Here is a 21,810-nt window from a genome sequence, read left to right as displayed (position 1 = left end):
AGCAATGAAAAACTAAAAAAAAAATTGAGTGGATATATGAAATCCCAAGCCTAAGAGAGAGTGTGTGTGACTGATTCCTAGTTGTATGAGTTAGAGTAAAGTTTAGGCTAAAGTTTAGGTTAAGCACTCCCAATTGCTTTAATACGGTAGACTGTTTCTTTCTCACCTATCAGGGTGACTGTGCTCTACAAGGTCAAGCAGGGATCCAGGCTCTTCCTTATTAACTCACCACTCCTTAGGTTGTTTTCTTCACCTGCATGATTGAAGCGAATTACTGTAAAGTGACATCCACATTCTAGGCTGTTGTGGGAGGAGATGGTACAGGAGGCTAAGTACAGAATAAGCACATAGTAATAAGTTTGAAATGACCTAGAAGTGGTACACACATTTCCTGCTCCCATTCCATGGTTTGAAATTAGTTATGTGACCATACTTAGCAGCCAGGGAAGTAGGCAGATATGTGCTCAAGAGGAAGGAGAGAGATTTTAGGGTCAGCTGGAGTCTCCATTTTGGTTTTATACCTTATAACAGGTCCTCTTCTAGAGATATTAGGTAGGGACAGGTTCAGTAATAAGCATTTAGCCTTATTAGCATGAGACCAATATCTTGCTTTTTTAAAACATCACTAGGGTAATCCAAACCCCTTTTGATAATGGAACTGACTGGCTTTCCCATGATGGTGTTCCACATTGCCTCTCTAAGGACACATGCTATCTTGTCTTTTCTGTGTGGGGTTTTGTCTTATTTCTTTTAAGTGAGATAGCTGTAGCAAAGTGATTTAATAAATGTCTCATTTGTTTGGTCACTTAATAAAATGTCTGGTCTATGGCTCAAAGCCTATTATTCTTGATGATTAGATTCTGAACTAAGATTTTAATTAATTAATTAATTACCTCTGTCTTTTACCATGGTAGTAAATTTTCTGGTTATAGTTAGGTTCAGTACTGCTTTTTGAATTTTCTTCAACCACGTATTGTGTCTAAAAAGACAGAAAAATCTCTTGGTTTGTTAAGCTGCAAAAGAGACTTTAGTCATGGGTGAGTAGGATGGAGCAATGAATGTATATTAAGTGCCTCTGTGGTGCTGGATGGTAGCCCTGAGCCTTGACCTCTGCCTTGTACAGGTTGGCTCTTTGAGATTAGCACACATAAATCCTAAGGGGAACATTCTTCCAGTGACTGGTCAATGTCTTAAGTCACTAAATTTCCCAGGAGGAAAAAGGAGACAGCTGAGCATTTGGAACCTCACTGAGAAGGTAGAGACCATTGTTCATGACCCACAGCTTTGAAAAGAATAGTCACATTGTGGTGTGGGAGTAAGTGCTGCTAGAATCAAAGTGAAAGGCAAATTCTCAGTTCAATTGAAAGTTGTGTTGGGCTAGTCCAGGCCTCCCCTGTCTGGGGCTTTGGCTCTTCTGGTTCTCGTCTCCCTACAGGTTACCTGTACCCACCTTATTCCTGAGAAGCAGAAGACATTGTTCCTTGTCCTTTGGCATTTGAACTGTTGAAATTGCCTGATAATCCTGTAGTCAAATCATGTCAACTCTGTTGCTTTGGTTTTGTGACAAAGACAATATCAGTGGGATGGCAGATAATATTTTACTTAAGCCAGTGTTTACTCCTGAAGACCACTGGCTGATTCTTTCCTAGGGCTGGTATATGTCTTCCTTTTTTTGTTTATTTATTATGGCTTTTTGTTTAATTTGGAGAGCACAGCACTAGGGGCCTTGGGATCCTAAATTACCCCCCAAAAGTATGTTCCCTGCCATCGTGAGCATAGTGAGAACAGAAAAAAAAGAAATCCCACAAGAGGGGACTGGCTAAATTATGAGTATGTGTATTCTAGACTGACTTGGTTTATAAAGCATTGTTCTTTAATTTTATCAGTATAATCAAGTCAGTCACACAAAATATTCCATAGGTTAAGACTTTGGCCCTAAGAAAAGACCCTAAAAGGCATCTGGATTCTAGGTCCCATTTCTTTCTTGCTGAACAGTCCTCTCTATAGCCAGGAATGAGATGATCTGCTTTTGAAGGAAATTCCCAAACTGCCTTCAGGAATTTCTGTGGTGAGAAAGAGGCTCAATGGAGTCTCTCAAGTGTTGCATGAGGGCAGATTACCATGCATTGGTCTCAGGCTCTCTCATCCCCATCTTATTTCCCTCTGAACATGTTTACGTTGCAGGTTCTCACCAGAAAATACAGAACTTCTTACAACTTTAGGATTACTCTACTTACAGGTAATGAAAACTCTTTATGCATTCATGCATTGATGTTAGAAATGCTTTTGGGTTTATGTGGGTGGTCGTTTTCCTGTATTTTGATATTTAACACATTTTACTAAAGGTCATATGAAGCACGTATGAAACTTACTTTCTGTATTTGATATTCTTTGCTAAAGGAATAACTTAATTTTCTGCATTCAAATGGGAAGCAATTCTATTTTAGCCTAGTGCAATTATAATTCTTATCCAACCAAGGAAGGAGCATATATGAGAAATAACTATCTGGTCTTGGGAGCAGTTATTTTGTTGTGGGGGGAGAAACTGTGATACAAGTTAGCCTTTCTTAGAGCTTTAGGGCAAAGGGCATTTCTCTTGCTCACTTTTCCTAACCAAGGTCCAAATAGGAAAGAGAGAAGATAACACATACTTTATCTAGGATAAAATGTCTCTTCGCCCCTGTACATTCCAGAGTGCAAATGGGGTTGTTTTAATTCCATCACTTCTCTATATCAGCCTGAGGACCCAGGACTCAGGAATCCCTGAGGGCCCTACCCATTCCCCCTTCCAATTTCCCAAGTTCCTTGCTCAGTTGATTCTGCCCCCAGCTCTCCCTCTGTGGTGGTCTTAATGTCTATTTCATTTTTCTTTAAAAGGAACCAGGAGCTTACCCCTGGGCTTTGGCTGGAGAAGTTGGTTCCAAGGGAGATGAGGCTAAGTAGCCCATTTCCTGCCAACAGGCATGAATGTGGAACAGCTCTACTGTGGCAGAGATGGTTCCTGGCAAAGAGATACTTTGACCTTATCAGGAGACAAATCAACAAAATAGGAAAAAACCACAAATATCGGGATTTTTAGTTTTCTTTATCTGGTATCTGTAGCTCTTTTTTTTTGTCAAGGGAATTTACAAAAGTCAGTGTGCTCCTGTTCAGGGTGTAGTTGACCAGACATCTTAACTGCCATCTCCCTGCTGATGTAATCTCTCTGGTTTGCTTTTTTTCCCAAGCTTGGCATTTACCAGAAGGCATTTGAACATCTTGGAAATGCACTGACTTATGACCCTACCAACTACAAGGTATTGCAGGGTGTGAACCCCAGAGCCTTTACATAGATGTTTCCACTGCTTCTAGAGGTGATCTTACCCTGGAAAGCAAGGGGATAGGTTCCTCATTTTGAATACCTGAGAAATTACCTTTTTTCTTAGAAAAAACAAATAAAAGGTAGCTCTTCTTATTTGAAAACATTGTAAACTGTTGGTCCTCTGCTTCTTAGGGCTTTAAAAGAGCACATCTGTTATAACAAGCCTGTAGCCTCTGCAGAAAGCAAAATGGTAGTCCTTGTTAAACTTTGTTACTTAGGAAATTAGCAAAGCCAACACAGAATTATTATATTTTTCAAAAATAATTCTGGTGAGATGACTTCCAGATTCCTAATGAATTTGAGGTTACAACTTTTGTCCAGATGTGACCTTGGGTTTGAGAAGGAAGATCATCAAGTGGATGAATATAATTGAGGGAGATGTGGCAAGATAGTCTATTTATTAAAGGACACAAACTCAGTCCTGAATTAGGAAGTCACATTAGCCTGACTGTCAGCTCCCCAACCTTGACACCTTTCCTTAGAGAAATCAAAGGGCTGGACTGATGCAACCTAAAGCTGACTCACCCTATGTTCTGTAGCAGAAAGAGCTGTACCTTTAGTAGCCAAAGACAGGTATATTTGAAGTGTCTAAGGCACTTGGTGCACCAAGTAGGGGCTGCAGAGAACAGATTAAAGGCAGTTTTTACTTAAAGGGCCCTTATATTATGAAATACTGGTTTCCTGGCTAGAAGCAGGAAACAAATTATCTGAGTAAAGCCAGTGACATTTTATCTTTTCTTTTTTGTACTATGCCAAAAAGAGCCACAGTATGGTTTGCAGGGACATTCCTCAGTAGCATTTGTTCCAATAGCTTGGATATATTATGTCCTTGGAAGAAGTTTTTCACTCCTGTCTACGCTGATGGGCCTGTTGAGTATCTACACTCAGGAAGGCTTCAGCCTTTGGGGAATGACTGAATTACTAATGTTCCATGTGCCACGCTTTCAGGCCATCCTGGCAGTAGGCAGTATTATGCAGACCCACGGGGACTTTGATGTTGCCCTCAACAAATACAGAGTTGTAGCTTGTGCTGTTCCAGAAAGCCCTCCACTCTGGAACAATATTGGAATGTGTTTCTTTGGCAAGAAGAAATATGTGGCAGTGAGTATCCCTTCATGCTTCTTGTTTGCATTCATACCTGCAGTTATTGGGTCTGCTAAGCTTGCCCCTCTTTCTCATTGAGTGCCCCTTCTCTCCTGCAGGCTATCAGCTGCCTGAAAAGAGCCAACTACTTGGCACCCTTTGATTGGAAGATTCTATATAATTTGGGTCTTGTCCATTTGACTATGCAGCAGTATGCATCAGCTTTCCGTTTTCTCAGTGCAGCCATCAACTTCCAGCCAAAGATGGGGGAGCTCTACATGCTCTTGGCTGGTAAGACATTTATGTAGAAAACCCCCTCTGCAGTCTATAATGAGGGAAGATGAATTAGAATCATAGAAGGTTCTAATTCTTCTATGGCTAAAAGTCAAATAGAAGTCATTCCGCTTGGAGATCCTATTGGAATCTGGATTACAGTCCTAGAAGAAATATGAAAGAAAAAGATGACAAAGTGCCTGGTTGCTTCTAGCCTGGAGGAATTTTACTCAGAGACCAACAGGCTAAATCAAGATCATCCCTGGTTTATCTTTTTCCAATTTTTTTCTCTTGGCTTGGTAATTCATTTTTATTTATAGTGAGTTTCAGATATTGAATGTTAACAGCTTGGGCTTTACGGGGGCTCCTGCCTCCACTACTTACTATGTGTACCTAGAATTGATGTGAGGGTTACATGATTAAATACTCAATGAATATTAACTGTTGGGTTTGTTGTGGTTATAGAATGGGTCTTCTATTATTAATATTGTTGTTACCTTAATATAATTGGTTCCTGGGTGGTAGTTCCAATTCAAGCTATCTTATGTTGAAACTCTTAATCTCCTCTGAGCATAATGTTATATGGAATGTGGTCCCATTCCTGAAACTTCATTTTATGCCATACAAATACTAAAATTGATCACAAAAATAAGTTAAACACTTTAAAAACTGTTAGGTCAAATAATTTAAAATTGATGACTGAATAATCTTTCTGGGGAATATTTTCTCCATATGCTAAACCTACTAGATGTAAGCCCAAAAGCAGTCTCCATGTGCTCTGTTAACAGTGATCTTCAGGTGATTTTTTTTTTTTTCATCACTTTGTGGTTCTTATTTATAAGAGAAAGGTTGCAAAAGCAATCGAGTGGTGGTTATTTGGGGGTTGACTGAATACAAAGATAGCCCAGTTCTACTGGGGACATAGAAATGTAACAGTCATAATGTAAGGCATAATCAACATTTCTAATTTTACAAAGTAGAGGTGGCCTTCACACTAAATCCTGAAGGACAAGCTGGAACTGAGTAGCACAGAATGGCTGAGAAGCCACTATGAACAAGGCATGCAGCCATGAAACTTCACCAGGGTCCCTTTTAGCTAGTGTTAGAGAATGTGATGGGAGATGAGTAAGGAAAGAATAGTCTGGGTCAGATTTTGGAAGGCCATGAGTATAGTATGAGGACTTCAGACTTTATCCAAGAGGCCATGTTTATCCAAGTGCTTTCCTAGATCTCCTCTTAGATGCCTGGTAGGAGTAAGTGCATGGCTGTTGGGGAGGTAGGGTGAGAGAACTTCCAGAGCATCTGTTTTTATTTGTTTTAAATATTAGGTTTCCAGGAAATACTGACCGGAAGGGAAGGAGAGAGTATTCTGTTGCTAAATAAAAGTTTAAAGACCACTGTTATAGGTGCTGAGGAACCAGTGAATAGTGACGTGGTCAGATTTGTCTGTAAGTCAGCAAGATACCTGGCTGTATCATGGCAGGTGGGGACATTGCCACTCGGAAAAAAATGGAAAGCCTGCAATGACCTGGGCCTGAACAGAGGCAATGTCAGAAAAGAAAATGCAAAAATAGGGTGCACAGAATTTGGCAACTGATTACCTGTGGAGAAGGGATTGTTGAAGATGGCACCAGGTACCTAAGCTGAATGTTGGGTAAACAGTGGTGCCATTAGCTGAGAGGGTGAAACAGGAGTTCAGCTTGGGAGTGGTCCTGAAATATTCCTTTTGTTTTCTAAGCTGACTGCACCAGCCACTTTCAGTGCTCACTTTCTTTGTTGCAGTGGCTCTGACCAATCTGGAAGATATAGAGAATGCCAAGAGAGCCTACACAGAAGCAGTCCGCCTGGATAAGTAAGCTGTTCTGTCGGGAATGATGTTGGGAATGGTGCTGGGAATGTCGGGTTGGACTCTCCAAAGTCATGATGTGGTGCCATAGCATAAGTGCTGCCTGTGAGCCCAGCCACTCCTCCAAGTCCTTTGTTCACAGCAGACCTAAGTGTGGAAGGATGTGGTTCCTAAGCACACAGTGGCTCAACAGGAATTGACACTTTCTGAGAAAATGTTTCCAGTCCAGAAAATGTTTAAGTCAGGAGGCTAGAGAAAATCAGAGCTGGCAGTGGGCTAGCTCGAATATAAATGGGACTCTGGGCTCAGTTTAAGATAAACTTGACTCTTCCAGGATTTATTCCACTGGCATCTGCTAGACAGCAGTGTAGGGATCCCTTTTTTAACTCTGTGCTCGGTGGTATCTGTGGAGGGCTGAATGTCAGACTTGGTCCCAATACCTGCTTTGCTGGTTGGGCAATTAATTCTTTGATTCTCCTCCACAGGTCCACATAGCACATGTGTTCTAATGGAGAAATCTCTACTTAACCAGTTTTTTGTTTTTGTGTAATGAGAAGGATCTCTAAATGACCATTTGTTACAAAGCTCCAGCTCCATAGAATCCCTGTCTGCCATAGGTGCAACCCTTTAGTAAACCTGAACTACGCTGTGCTGCTATACAACCAGGGTGAGAAGAGGGGCGCCCTGGCTGAGTATAAGGAGATGGAGAAGAAAGTCAACCTACTCAAGGACAATAGCTCTCTGGAATTTGACTCTGAGGTATATCTTCGGTTAGCTCCCAGGAATCATAAGCAAGTTGCCAGGAGTCTTTTGGGTCCAACCCAAATAATCCAGATACAAGGTGTTATAGGCTCATGGCTCTCTTGGCTTTCATGTTCTTGCCAGGATGTGCTCGTCAATTAGTGACAGCCTGAGAAAAACTCTCCTAGAACAAAATAATAAAAGGAAATTCAGGCTTACTGGGTTATATGTTATTGCCAATACTACTCAACTGAGTTGAGGTCTGTGTCTCTTTGTACCTTCCTTACACTTCCCTTCATGTAGAAAAGGCAGCGTTTAGCCCAGTAATGCACCAAATTTGAATTGTTGGGTTTTGAGATATGTATGAACCCCCTTGCTTTTCACTGAGGGCAATCTGTTTTCTCTGCTGTTTGAGAACGATTTCCTTGTGATAAATACTCCTGCCTCAAATGCTAGTACCAGCAGGCACTATTTTAGCTAAAACCCCCTTGGTGGAAGCCAAAACCCCCTTGGAGGTAGGTTGGCTTGTCTGTGCCAATAATGACTGTGGTTTTTTTTTTTTTTCTTCCTACATGGGCACAAGATGGTGGAGATGGCTCAGAAGTTGGGAGCTGCTCTCCAGGTTGGGGAGGCACTGATTTGGACTAAACCAGTTATAGATCCCAAATCAAAGCACTGGACTACTTCAACCACCAAACCTGCCAGTTTGCAGCAGCCTCTGGGCTCTAATCAAGCTCTAGGACAGGCAATGTCTTCAGCAGCTGCATACAGAAAGCTCCCCTCAGAAAGGAGGCTACCCAAAGCTCCATGAAGACCTAGCAGGTGCAAGCACATGTCCCAGCAAAGAGATTATAGCTTTGAGTGAGGCTTGCACTCTTCAAACTTATAAAGTGTTCAATGTAGTGTTGGCCAGAAGGGGAAAAAAGCCACAGAGTGGCCAAACTGGCACTTGTTCCCTTAAGGTAAGCTTTGTAGCAGGTAACAGCTACTGTCAGGTTTAGTTTGATGGTCAATACACTGGGTCTTTACAATTTTCATGTTTAGAAATATGTTACTATAGTATATACGCTGTCATGTAGTCTTGCTTTAATTTTCACTGCTTTATCATAAGTTGGCATGGTGCAGGTAATTAAAGATTTCTCTCACTGATTCATTGAAGGCAAACTTGACTGTTGCTTTATTTTTTGTTATGGTCTTCCTTCATAACTGCAAGGATACATCACAGTCCCCCTAATCTCAGAAAATATGATGTTTCCTCTTGAAATGTTTTTGGGGTTTTTGTGTGTGTGTTTTGGAATCCTCTTGAAATTTAACAGCAAAAATGACAATTTCTTCTGGAATTGTCGAGCTGAGAATTCAGGCTATTTATTTTGTTACTAAGTGCTGGAGGAACATCCCAACTCAAAAAGCCACCATTTCTTCCTCTGGAACCAGAGCCTGCTGTGGAAGCAAGTCCAACTGAAGCATCAGAACAAATAGGAGAAAAGCAGGAGCAGGATGGCCCCAGAGTAGGAGAAGTCACGTGACTCAGGCAGAGTGGAGGCCAGTACTGTGCTCTGGGTGGGTACCACAGAATTAAAACACGGAAGGCCAGGTGTGTTATGAGGATCACAAGGAGCCTGTAAAGGAGTCTAAGGCCTATGCAGCCCTTCATTGGCCCCATCAGCCAGGAAATAGGGAAAAGGTGGCCTAGATGGTTCCTTTTTAGAACTGGGAGCAAGTCTTGAGGTTCTATGTTTGCAGCTCCAACAATCAGCAAGGCACATGATGCTGTTTGCTTTTGAAAGGACTTTTATCTCCTGGCTGACTGACCCCTTTCTTTGCACAAGGAAAGACGGATACAGACCTCTCTCTGCTCAGTAGCTCTGTGATGACCAAGCCTTGGCTTAACTGCTGCAGTGATCCTCAGGCTGTGGGGTGTACCAGTCTCCAAGGCAAATGAAAATCTCGGATTAATGATCCAACTTTAATAGTCAAAATGTGGGCCGAGCCCGTGGCGCACTCGGGAGGGTGCGGCGCTGGGAACGCGGCGACGCTCCCGCCGCGGGTTTGGATCCTATATAAGTATGGCCGGTGCACTCACTGGCTGAGTGCCAGTCACGAAAAAGACAAAAAAAAAAAAAAAAAAAAAAAAAAAAAAAATGTATAAGAAAAAAAATGATGAAAAAAAGCTAAGTTGAGGCCCAGTCTGGTGAGTATCCCAAAGGGGATCCAGAACAAGTCCCTGTATTTTGTTCTTGAGAGGTCAGACTCTAGAGTCAGATCATGTCAGTATGATAAGTAGAAGCCAAGGGCTGGGCTCATAATAAGCACCACAGATTTTTTTTTAAAAAAAGAAAAAAAGGAAGCGCTTCTTAGCTGAGGAGTTTTTATTTAAGACAATCAATGATAACCACTGATCAGATACTATCAGTACATTATCTAAATGTCCTTATTAGAATAAAGATTACGTATCATCATTCCTTTGGGGAAAGTTGTTACTCAGGTATAAAGATAAGAGATCAACATAAAAATGTTTTAAAAGAACCTACGATCTGATCGCAGTCTTCCCTTACCTGTTTCCAAGCCTAGTTTAAAACTAGAGGAGAAACCTCAAGGACAAGTTACCACTTGGTACCAGCACAGCCTGTGCAGCAGCCCTAATGGCTGGTAGGCCAGCAGTTTGTTTACGGAGGGCCAGTCCCCATTTTGCACTTGAGATGCCCTTTAATCACCCTAATATGAAGGTGGAAACCTGACCTACTGCCATACCAAACTGGGTTGGAGTTCTTTATGAGTGGGTCTGTACTGACATTGAAGCAGCAGCTAACTGAGCAGAAGCCACTTCAGTTCTCCTATCTCAGAAATAAAAAGCAAGGTATCATAAGTTCCTTGCCTATACAGCTGGTATGTGGCAGAACTGGGATTTGTAACCTGAGCAATTGAGAAAACTCACTTTTACATCAATGTGGATTCTACTGTACTAGACTGAATCGGTCTAGTTAATGAAACTGAATAGGTTGTTTTTCAGTGAGAAATAATGAAGGTATAAATTAAAATGAATGGGTAGGAGGAAGGAGATGTGAGAGAAACTTAGGAGCTAAAGTCAATAGATATTAGGGATTGATTGGATGTGGCAGATAAGAACAGATGGTAGGATGGGTACCCATTTCTGGGATTAGATGACTGGGGAGAGTTATACAAATCAGATAAAGGAATATTGGACTAAGGTCAAGGGTTGATTGTGGTGTCTAGTTTTAGACATGTTTATCTTTGAGACATCCAAATGATGTTATCCATTAGACACCTGAATAACAGAACTTCAGGAGTGAAATCTGGTTAGAAGATAAAAGATTCATGAGTAATTTGGATTTGGATGATAGCTGAAACCATAGATTTGAAAGGAGACACCCAGACAGGGAACCAAAGAAAGAAAATAGATATTTAAAGGGAGAAGCAGAAGAGCCCACAAAGAAGTCAGGAGAAGCAAGTGATAGAAGAGAAAAGCCAGGAGAGTGACATTACAGAAGGCCAAGGAAGAAAAATGTTCAGGAAGGGAATGGTCAACCTCATTGAACCTTTCCAACAGAGAGGTAATGTTACCACCATTTTACAAGGAGGAAGCTAATGTTGGAAGAGGCAAGATGAATTTTCTAAAGTAAGTTGCAGGATCAGAATTTGAACCCAGGTCTGGATGCAGAGCTCCTGCTCTTAATTATCAATCATCAAGCAGTGATGTAACGTTGGTGAAGGTAGTAATAGCAACAGAAACCCAAGGGCTTGAAGACTGAAGATGTGGAGATTGGACTACTCTTATTTCAAAAAGTTTCCAAGTAAAGAGAGACTTTCAGATGGCGAAACTGAATTCATTACTCTGATCTGAGAAAATATTAATATTTGGGGAGAGAAGGGTAAAAAAGGTTTTCTCTATTTTTAAAATTTTATTTTGTCAATATACGATGTGGTTGATTATTGTGGCCCATTACCAAAACCTCCCTCCCAACAACCTTTCTGTTCGCTTGTCATATCAGCTTCAAAGAATTGTAATTGTTGTGTCTTCTTCCCCGCCCCGCCATAGTTTGTGTATTTATTTATTTATTTTTACCTCCCACAAATAAGTGAGAACATGTGATATTTCTCTTTCTGTGCCTGACTTGTTTCACTTAATATAATTCTCTCTAGGTCCATCCATGTTGTTGCAAATGGCAATGTTTCATTCTATTTTATAGCAGATTGTGTAGATATACCACATTTTCCATATCCACTCATCTGATGATGGACATTTGGGCTGGTTCCAACTCTTAGCTATTGTAAACAGTGCTGCAATGAACGTTGAACAGGTGTAACTTTGACTTGATGATTTCCATTCCTCTGGGTATATTCCCAGCAGTGGGATAGCTGGGTCATATGGTAGATCTATCTGCAATTGTTTGAGGAACCTCCATACCATTTTCCATAGAGGCTGCACCATTTTGCAGTCCCACCAACAATGTATGAGAGTTCCTTTTTCTCCGCAACCTCGCCAGCATTGATCGTTCAGAATCTTTTGGATTTTAGCCATCCTAACTGGGGTGAGATGGTATCTCAGTGTAGTTTTGATTTGCATTTCCCGGATGCTGAGTGATGTTGAGCATTTTTTCATATGTCTGTTGGCCATTTGTATATCTTCCTTAGAGAAATGCCTACTACTTAGCTCTTTTGCCCATTTCTTAATTGGGTCGCTTGTTTTTTTTCTTGTAAAATTGTTTGAGTTCCTTGTATATTCTGGATATTAATCCTTTGTCAGATGTATATTTTGCAAATATTTTCTCCCACTCTATTGATTGTCTTTTAACTCTGTTAACTGTTTCTTTTGCTGTGCAGAAGCTCTTTAGTTTGATATAATCCCATTTGTTTATTTTTCCTTTGGTTGCCCGTGCTTTTGGGGTCGTATTCATGAAGTCTGTGTCCAGTCCTATTTCCTGAAGTGTTTCTCGTATGTTTTCTTTAAGAAGTTTTATTGTTTCAGGATTTATATTTAATTCTTTTTTTTTTTTGGTCTTTTTTTCATGACCGGCATTCAGCCAGTGAATGCACCGGCCATTCCTATATAGGATCCGAACACGCGGCGGGAGCGTCACCGCACTCCCAGTGCAGCACTCTCCTGAGTGCGCCACGGGCTCGGCCCTGTATATTTAATTCTTTAATCCATTTTGAGTTGACTTTAGTGTATGGTGAAAGGTATGGGTCTAGTTTCATTCTCCTGCATATTGATATCCGGTTCTCCCAGCACCATTTGCTGAAGTGGCAGTCTCTTCCCCAGTGTATGGGCTTGGTGCCTTTGTCAAAGATCAGATGGCTGTAGGTGTGTGGCTTGATTTCTGGATTCTCTATTCTATTCCATTGATCAGTGTGTCTGTTTTTATGCCAGTACCATACTGTTTTGGTTATTATAGCTTTGTAGTATAGTTTAAAGCCAGGTAGTGTTATGCCTCCAGCTTATTTTTTTTGCTCAGCGTTGCTTTGGCTATGCGTGGTCTTTTGTTATTCCATATAAATGTCTGGATAGTTCTTTCCATTTCTGAGAAAGATGTCATTGGAATTTTGATGGGGATTGCATTGAATTTGTATATCACTTTGGGTAGTATGGACATTTTCAGTATGTTGATTCTTCCAATCCAAGAGCATGGGATATCTTTCCATCTTCTTGTATCCTCTCTAATTTCTCTCAGCAGTGGTTTGTAGTTCTCATTATAGAGATTTTTCACCTCCTTGGTTAACTCAATTCCTAAGTATTTTGTTTTTTTGGTGGCTATTGTAAATGGGCAGGCTTTCTTGATTTCTCTTTCTGCATGTTCACTATTGGAGAATAGAAATGCTGCTGATTTTTGTGTGTTTATTTTGTATCCTGCTCCTGTGCTGAAATCATTTATCAATTCCAAGAGTTTTTTTGTAGAGGCTTTAGGCTGTTCAATATATAGGATCATGTCATCTGCAAACAGGGACAGTTTGACTTCATCTTTTCCAATCTGGATGCCCTTTATTTCCTTCTCTTCTCTGATTGCTCTGGCTAGTACTTCCAACACTATGTTGAATAGGAGTGGTGAGAGTGGCCATCCTGTCTAGTTCCTGTTCTTAAGGGAACAGATTTCAGCTTTTCCCCATTCAGGATGATACGGGCAGTGGGCTTATCATATATGGCTTTAATTGTGTTGAGATACTTTCCATCTATACCTAACTTGTAGAGAGTCTTTACCATGAATGAATGTTGAATTTTGTCAGATGCTTTTTCAGTGTCTGTAGGGATGATCAATAAAAGCAGAGACAAAAACCATATGTGGTGCATCACATTTATTGATTTGCATATGTTGAACCAACCTTGCATCCCTGGGATGAATCCCACTTGATCGTGGTGTATAATTTTGTGTATGTGTTTGCTGTATTCTGTTAGCTAGTATTTTATTTAGGATTTTTGCATCTATATTTATCAAGGATATTGGCCTGTAGTTTTCTATTGTTGATGTATCTTTGTCTGGTTTTGATATCAGGGTGATGTTTGCCTCATAGAATGAGTTTGGGAGAATGGCCTCTGTTTCAATCTTTTGGAATAGTTTGTAGAGAATTGGTATCAGTTCCTCTCTGAAGGTTTGGTAGAACTCTGCAATGAACCCATCTGGTCCTGGGCTTTTCTTTGTTGGGAGCCTTCTGATAACAGCTTCAATCTCTTTTATTGTTATTGGTCTGTTCAGATTTTCTGTATCTTCTTGGCTCTGTTTTGGTAGTTTGTATGTGTTCAGAAATTTATCCATTTCCTCCACTTTTTCAGATTTGTTGGCATATAGTTATTTATTAGTAGTCTCTAATGATTCCTTGTATTTCTGAGGTATCAGTTGTAATATCTTTTTCATTTATTGCTTTTGTTATTTGGGTCCTCTCTCTTCTTAGTTAGCCTTGCTAAAGGTTTGTCAATTTTATTTATCTTTTCAAGAAACCAACTGTTTGTTTCATTGATCTTTTGTATTATTGTTTCGGTTTCTATTTCATTTAGTTCTGCTCTTATTTCTTTCCATCTACTAACTTTGGGTTTGAATTGTTCTTGTTTTTCTAGATCTTTGTGGTGAAATGTGAGGTTATTTGCCATTTTCCCATTCTTCTGAAGTAAGCATTCAATGCAATATATTTCCCCCTTAGTACTGCTTTTGCAGTATGTTTTGGTATGATATCTCATTATTTTCATTAGTTTCAAGAAATTTTTTGATTTCCTGTTTAATTTCTTCTTGGACCCATATGTCATTAAGTAGAATGTTGTTTAATTTCCATGTGTTTGTATAGTTTCCAGAGTTTCATTTGTTATTGATTTCTAATTTTAATCCATTGTGATTGGAAAAAATACATGGAATAATTCCAGTTTTTTTGAATGAGACTTGCTTTGTGACCTAACATGTGGTCCATCCTGGAGAATGTTCCATGTGCTGATGAGAATGAATATTCTGAGGTTGTTGGATGGAATGTTCTGTAGATATCTGCCAAGTCCAATTGGTCTAAAGTGGTGTTTAAATCTTGTGTTTCTCTATTGACTTTTTGCCTAGATGATCTGTTCAATGTTGAGAGTGGGATGTTCAGGTCCCCCACTATTATGGTGTTAGTGTCTCTCTCATTCTTTATATATAATAGTGTTTGCTTTACAAATCTGGCTGCTCTGACATTGGGTGTGTTTATATTTATGATTGTTATGTCTTCTTGATGGATAGATCCTTTTATCATTATATAGTGGCCTTCTTTATCCCCTTTATGGTATTTGCTTTAAAGTCTATTTTATCTGATAAAAGAATAGCTACTCTGGCTCATTTTTCATTTCTATTTGCATGTTCTTTTTCCATCCTTTCACTTAGTTTATGTGTGTCTTTACAGGTGAAGTGAATCTCTTGAAGGCAGCATATTGTTGGTTCCATCTTTTTAATGCAGTCAGTCAGTCTGTGTATTTTGAGTGGGGGATTTAATCCCTTTACATTTGGAATTATTATTGAAAGGTGTTGATTTACTCCTAGCATTTTACTGATTTTTGTTTATATGTCTTAAGTACCTTTTGTTCCTTTCTTCCTAATTTTCTGTTTGTCTTCTGTATTTATTGGTTTCTTGGGGTGGTAGATAAACTTTTTTTTCTTCATTGTTAGCATTTTTGTTTTACTGGTACTTTTTGTTCTTTCTTGAGTATTCATGGTAGTGATGGTTTTTTCAGGTATCAAACCCAGTACTTCCTTGAGAATTTTCTTGTAAGGCTGGTCATGTGGTAGTGAACTCACACAATTTTTGTCTGAGAAATATTCTATTTGTCATTCATTTCAGAAGGATAGCCTTGCCAGGTAAAGTATTCTCGGCTGGCAATTTTTGTCCTTTAGTATTTTGAATATATCATCCCATTCTTTTCTGGGTTTTAGGGTTTCTGATGAAAAATCTGATGTTATTCTGATTGGGGGTCCCTTATAGGTGACTTGATGCTACTCTCTTGCAGCTTTTAAGATTCTCTTTGTCTTTGAGTTTTGCTAGTTTGACTGTAACATGACTTGGAGAGGACCTTTTTGGGTTGAATATGTTTGGGGATCTTTGGGCCTCCTGAATCTGAAGATCTGTGACTTTCCCTATACCTGGGAAGTTTTCTGCTATTATTTCATTGAATATGTTTTTTAATGCCACTTCCTTTTTTGTCCCCCATGATTCAGATATTTGAGCACTTAAAGTTGTCTGTTATCTCCCTTAGATTTGCTTCAATTTTTAAAATTCTTTTTTCTGGCCTGCCTGTGTTAATTCAAACAGCCTGTCTTCAAGGTCAGGAATTCTCTCTTCTGCTTCTTCTAGCCTGCTGGTTAGACTTTCTGTTGTGTTTTCTATTTCGCTGAATGAATCCTTCATCTCCACAATCCTGCTACATTCTTTTTCAGGGCATTGATTTCTTTGTACATTTCTTCTTTCAGATCCTGTATATTTTTTCTCATTTCATTGTGTTGTCTAACTGAGTTTTCTTGTGTCTCATTTAGTTTCTTTAGAATTGTTGCTCTAAATTCCTTGTCATTTATTTCAAGGACTTCCTCTTCTATAGGATCTAGAGCTTGAGAGTTATTTTCCTTTGGTGGTGATGTACTTTCTTGATTTTTCATATTTCTGGTATCTTTCCTTTGGTGTTTAGTCATTGTGGCAGGGCGTATCATAGTCCACTCATTCCACCCTGATGTCTGGCTTGGGTCCTGAAGGGACTGCCAATTCTGGGCAGTGGTAACTAGTCTGGGCTAGGAGTCCCGTGGTACCTGGCTGTTCTGGCACAGCTGCCTCAGGGCATGTGGGCCCAGCAGCTCTCAGGCATCTCTGTGTGGCAGGGACTAGACTGGACTGGGGGTCCCACGTCACCTGCTTCTTCCTGTGCTGCTGTCTTGGGGTGTGTAAGCCTGGTGGCTCTTAGGCCTCTCTATGAGGCGGGGACTGACCTGGGCTGGAGGTCCTAAAGTGCCTGCCTTTTCCAGCATCGCTGACTTGGGATGTGTGGGCCCCGTGGCTCTCAGGCCTCCCTGGGTGGCGGGCACTGGCCTGGGCTGGGGTCCCACGACATGCAGCTCCTGCCTGTTCCGGCACAGATCTTGGGCCTCCTGTTGATGCTTTTTAATAGTTGCAAATTGGTGGATTTATGGGAGAGAGCAACACTAGGAACCATCTACTCCGCCATTTTCAGCACTTCCTCTTTCAGCAATTAATAGAAAGTAGAAAAGGACATATCGACCACCTTGACCTAGCTACATTTGTAGAACTACAACCAGTAACTTTAGAATACACATTCTTTGCAAGTGCACACAGTACATTCAGCAAGACTGAGCCATAAAATGTGTCTCAAAAGTCAAAAGATTGAAATTTACAGATTATGCTCTTTAATATAACGAAATTATATTAAAAATTAATAACATATTTAGAAAACCCCTAAATATTTGGAAATTAAACACACAGTTGTAATAACTTATAAGTCAAGAAAGAAAAAGAGAAATTAGAAACTATTTTGAACTGAATGATAATGAAAACAAATTAAAATGTGTAGTTTTCAGCTAAAAGCAGTGCTTAGAGGGAAATATAGCTGTAAATGCTTCCATTAGAACAGAAGGCAGAAAATCAGTGGTATGGGTTTCCAGTTTAAGCTAAAAAAGAAGAGAAAAATAAACCCAAAATAAGGAGAAGGTAAAAGCAGACAAATATTGAAGAAAAAGTTTAAAAGCCCCAAATTCTATGAAAAATAAAATAAAATTGACAAATCCCCAACTGATCGAGAATAAAAAGAGACAAATTACCAGTATCAGGAATGAAGGAGAGGATAGCATTACAGATCCTACAGACATGAAAAAATAAGAGAATATTATGAACAATTTTATGACAATAAAAATGACAACTTAGATGCAATAGACCAAAATCTTTGAAAAATACAACATACTGAAACAAGATGAAATGTAAAACCTTATTAAGTCCTATCTATTAAAAAATCTGTATATCAGAGTTACCCTAAAAGCAAACTGCTGGCCCAGATGATTTCACTGGTAAATTCTAGCAAACATTTAAGGGGCAAAATAAATTCAACCTTACAACAATTTTCAGAAAACAGGAGAGAGAACTTCCCAACTGGTTTGTGTGAGCCTAGCATAACCCTGACATCAAAACTTGCCAAAGGTATTACAGAACAAGAAAAATACAGACCACTATCCTGCATGAACATAGGTACAAAAATCTTTAACAAAATATTAGCCAATCAAATCCAGCAATATATAAAAACATTAATATGCATACCATGACCCCATTGGGGTTTTCCCAGGAATTCAAACTTGGTTTAATATTTGAAAACCAAAGTAGTTACATATATTAACAAAGAGAAAAGTCATGTGATTTTTATAGATACAGAAAAAGCAATTTTTAAAAAGCCATCATGCAAAAGACTTATCTGATAAAGGAGTATTAGCCAAAATATACAAAGAACTCTTTAAAACTGAACAGTAGAAATACAACCTGATTAAAAAGTGGACCAGAGACCTTCACCTTACTGAAGATACAGATGGCAAATAAGAATATGAAAAGATGCTCCACAATGCAAATTACAACAAGATCCCACTACATACTATTAGAATGGCCAAAATCCAGAGCATTAACACCACCAAATGCTGGTGAGGATGTGGAGCAATAGGGACTCTCATTCACTGCTGTTGGGAATGGAAAATAGTAGACACTTTGGAAGACAGTTTGGCAGCTTCTCACAAAACTAAACTTAACCATTATTACCCAGCAATCAAAATCTTTGGTATTTATTTACCTAAAGGAATTGGAAACTATGTCCACACAAAAACCTGCACATGGATGTTTATGGCAGTTTTTTTCACAATTGCCAAAACTTGGAAGCAACCAAAATGTCTTTTGTAGGTGAATAAGTGAGTAAACTGTGAAAATACCCTGCATGATACTATAATGGCGGATATATGTCATTACACATCTATCCAAAGCCACAGAATATACAATGAAGCCTAATCTAAACTATGGACTTTGGGTGATTAATGTACACAGATTGTAACAAATGTACCACTTGGTACATTGGGAGGGGGGGATACTGATATGGAGGAAGCTACACATGTGTGGAGGTAGAGGGTATATAGGAAATCTCTGTACATTCCTCTAAAACTAAAACTGCTCTAAAAAAATAAAGTAAAAAGAGTCATCATAAAAACAAACATCTCAGCAAGATGCTTAAACTAAAACTAAACATCATAAAAACAAACATCTTAGCAAATCCGGAATAGATGGGGAACATCTTCGACCTGATAAAAGGCATCTATAGGAAAAAAATACAACAAATATCACCATATTTAGTGGTGAAATATTAAATACTTTCCCCCAAAGATCAGGACCAAGGCAAGGATGTTGACCAAGGCAAGGATGTCCACTCTTAGCCACTTCTGTTCAACAGTATACTGGAGGAGAGTTCTAGCCAGTGCAATGAGGCAAGAAATAAAAAGGCATAGAGATTAGAAGAAATAAAACTCTTTGCACACTACATAGTTGTTTATGTAGAAGATTCTAAGGAATCGTATAAATAAATAAGTAAATAAATGAAAATAAAGCTACCACACCTGAGAAGTGGAGGTGGCAAGGTCACAAGATATAAGGTCAGTATACAAAAACCAACTGTATTTTTTTTATATACTAACAATGAACAATTTGTATAAAAAATCCAGTTACAAGAGTGTCAAATACTATTGACATGAAATAGTAAGGAATAAATTTAATAAAGTACATGTAAGACCTCTACTCTGAAAACTCCAAAAGAATTGCTGTGAAAAAAACGACCAAAATAGATAAGCCATGCATTGGAAGACTAAATACTATCTTAAGATAAAAATCCTTCCCAAATTGATCTATATATTTCTAACATAATCTCATCAGGTTTGCGGGTAGAAATTGACAAGCTGGTTCTAAAATTTTATGGAAATACAAAGGACCTAGAACATCGAAGGCAATCTTGAAAAAGAAAAAAATTGGAGAACTTACATTGCCTTACTTCAAGACCATAATAGTTGTCATGTGGTACTACTGCCTAAAGATAAAATATAAAAGAGTCCATAAATAGACCTTATGCTTATACAGTCACTGGATTTTTGATAAAGACAATGCAATGGTAAAAGAAAAGTCCTTTCAACAAATGGTGCTAGAACAACTAGACAGCTGTATGAAAATAAGTGAATTGGGGAAAGGGGCTGGGGAGATGTTGGTCAAAGGATACAAAATTTTACTTGCAGGAATAAGTACAAGAGAGCTGTTGTACAACATGACTATAGTTTACAACAGCGTATTCTTGAAAATTGCTAATAAAGATTTTAAATGTATCTAACAACAAAAAAATAAGTATGTGAAATAGTGCATACGTTAATTAGCCCAACTTAGCCATTCCACAATGTATACATATTTCAAAACCACATGTTGTACATGATAAATACATACAATTTTTACTTGTCAAATAATTAAATCTGACCCTAACCTAACACCATACACAAAAAGTAACTTAATAATGGATTATAAACCTAATTGTAAAAACTAAAGTTATAAAATCCCTAGAAGAAAATAGGAAGCTATATTCATGACAAAGGCATAGCCCCATGTTTCTTAGGTCACAGAGACCATAAAGGTAGTTGAAAAAAAGTAGGTGGCTCAGCAGGTTAGTCTGCAGTATTGTAAAACCAAGGTCAAGGGTTTGGATCACCTTACTGGCCGGCTGTGAAAAAAAGAAAAAAAGGAAGTAGGGAAAAGATTTGGACACTTCACAAAGATATATGTGTTGCTTTGCCTCCCATGGATTTGTCATCCCTTTTCCCCTGGGTGATGGAGCCGCCAAAGATTACTCAAAGCCCATCTCTTCTGAGCAGTGAGAAGCCCCCAAAAGGGGATAATCTACCAGAACCGTCAAGAGAAAGGCATTCCTTCCATTTGGGAAATTAACCACGAATTAGGGTTCTCTTCCCGCATTTATTCTCCAGACCAGGAAGTTTCAGGAAGAGAACATAGGTGGGGTTTTTGCTAAGTATAGTTTAACAATAGAAGCTGGTAACATTCAGTAAGACAGGCAAGGTGACATTCCATAATGCAATTTTCAAGAAGTAAAGTTGATCCACCAACAAATGCTTGATCTTAGCAAACATTCTCTTCTTACAGCAATTTCCCAGTATCTTTACATATCAATCAGTAACCTGTCTTTGAGCCAAAACCTTGCTGTTACAATTCTTTATCTTACAACAGAGACTATAGCCTGGAGAAAATTTCCTGTCCTTTGCAAGGTCAATATTTGAAACTGTAAGGCTTTGGAAAACCAGGCTCTGTGAAGTACATTTGCTTTATGCATACTCCACGTATATGAATGGCTAATAATGTGAGAAAGTGCTCATCATTTGTCATCCATCAGGAAAATGCAAATTAAACCTACAATGAAATACCACTATATACCCATCAAAATAGCTAAACACAGACCACCACAACTGTGTGTATGTACTGTTGGTAGGAGTGTAAAATGGTCCAGCCACTTTGGAAAAAGTTCTTTCACCCAGCAATTCCACTCGTCAGGATTTTTACCCAAGTGAAATGACAATATATCTACATAAACACTTGTTGATAGCAGCTTTATTCATAAAAGTGGAAAACTTTGTATTCACAATGGAATACTGTTTAGCCATAAAAGGCAACTAACTACATGCAACATAGAATAATCTCAAACATTATACTGAATGAAAGAAACTTTATACAAAGGACCAAATACTGAAGGATTCCATGTATAAGTTTCAGAATAAGCAAAGCTAATTTGTGGTGGAAAAGATTATAACAGTGGTTACTCCAGGGATTAGGGCTTAGAGGTGGGGGCGAGGGTGACTTGGAAATGGCATGAAGGAACTATCTGGGGTGATAGAGACATTCTGTATCTTGAAAGGCATTTGGGTTAGGTGCATATATGAATTTGTCAAAACTTACCAAACGGCACACTTAAAATCTG

General features: G+C 39.0%; 1 protein-coding gene across 2 annotated transcripts in view; it reads left to right on the top strand.

Moving 5' to 3' along the window:
• Nucleotides 1-8,468, top strand: part of BBS4 (Bardet-Biedl syndrome 4) — a 53,006-nt gene extending 44,538 nt beyond the window's left edge. For both annotated transcript variants that reach the window (XM_063089599.1, XM_063089598.1), the window contains 7 exons: nt 2,185-2,239; nt 3,228-3,296; nt 4,310-4,462; nt 4,564-4,735; nt 6,500-6,569; nt 7,181-7,322; nt 7,888-8,468. In XM_063089599.1, coding sequence (XP_062945669.1) covers nt 2,185-2,239; nt 3,228-3,296; nt 4,310-4,462; nt 4,564-4,735; nt 6,500-6,569; nt 7,181-7,322; nt 7,888-8,115 — 889 coding nt within the window. In that variant the 3' untranslated portion in view covers nt 8,116-8,468. The remainder of the gene's footprint in view (nt 1-2,184; nt 2,240-3,227; nt 3,297-4,309; nt 4,463-4,563; nt 4,736-6,499; nt 6,570-7,180; nt 7,323-7,887) is intronic.
• The last annotated feature ends 13,342 nt before the right edge of the window (nt 8,469-21,810 follow it).

This window comes from Cynocephalus volans, chromosome 3, assembly GCF_027409185.1.
Source record: "Cynocephalus volans isolate mCynVol1 chromosome 3, mCynVol1.pri, whole genome shotgun sequence".
Lineage (NCBI taxonomy): Eukaryota > Metazoa > Chordata > Mammalia > Dermoptera > Cynocephalidae > Cynocephalus > Cynocephalus volans.
This window is presented reverse-complemented; position numbering and strand designations above follow the sequence as displayed.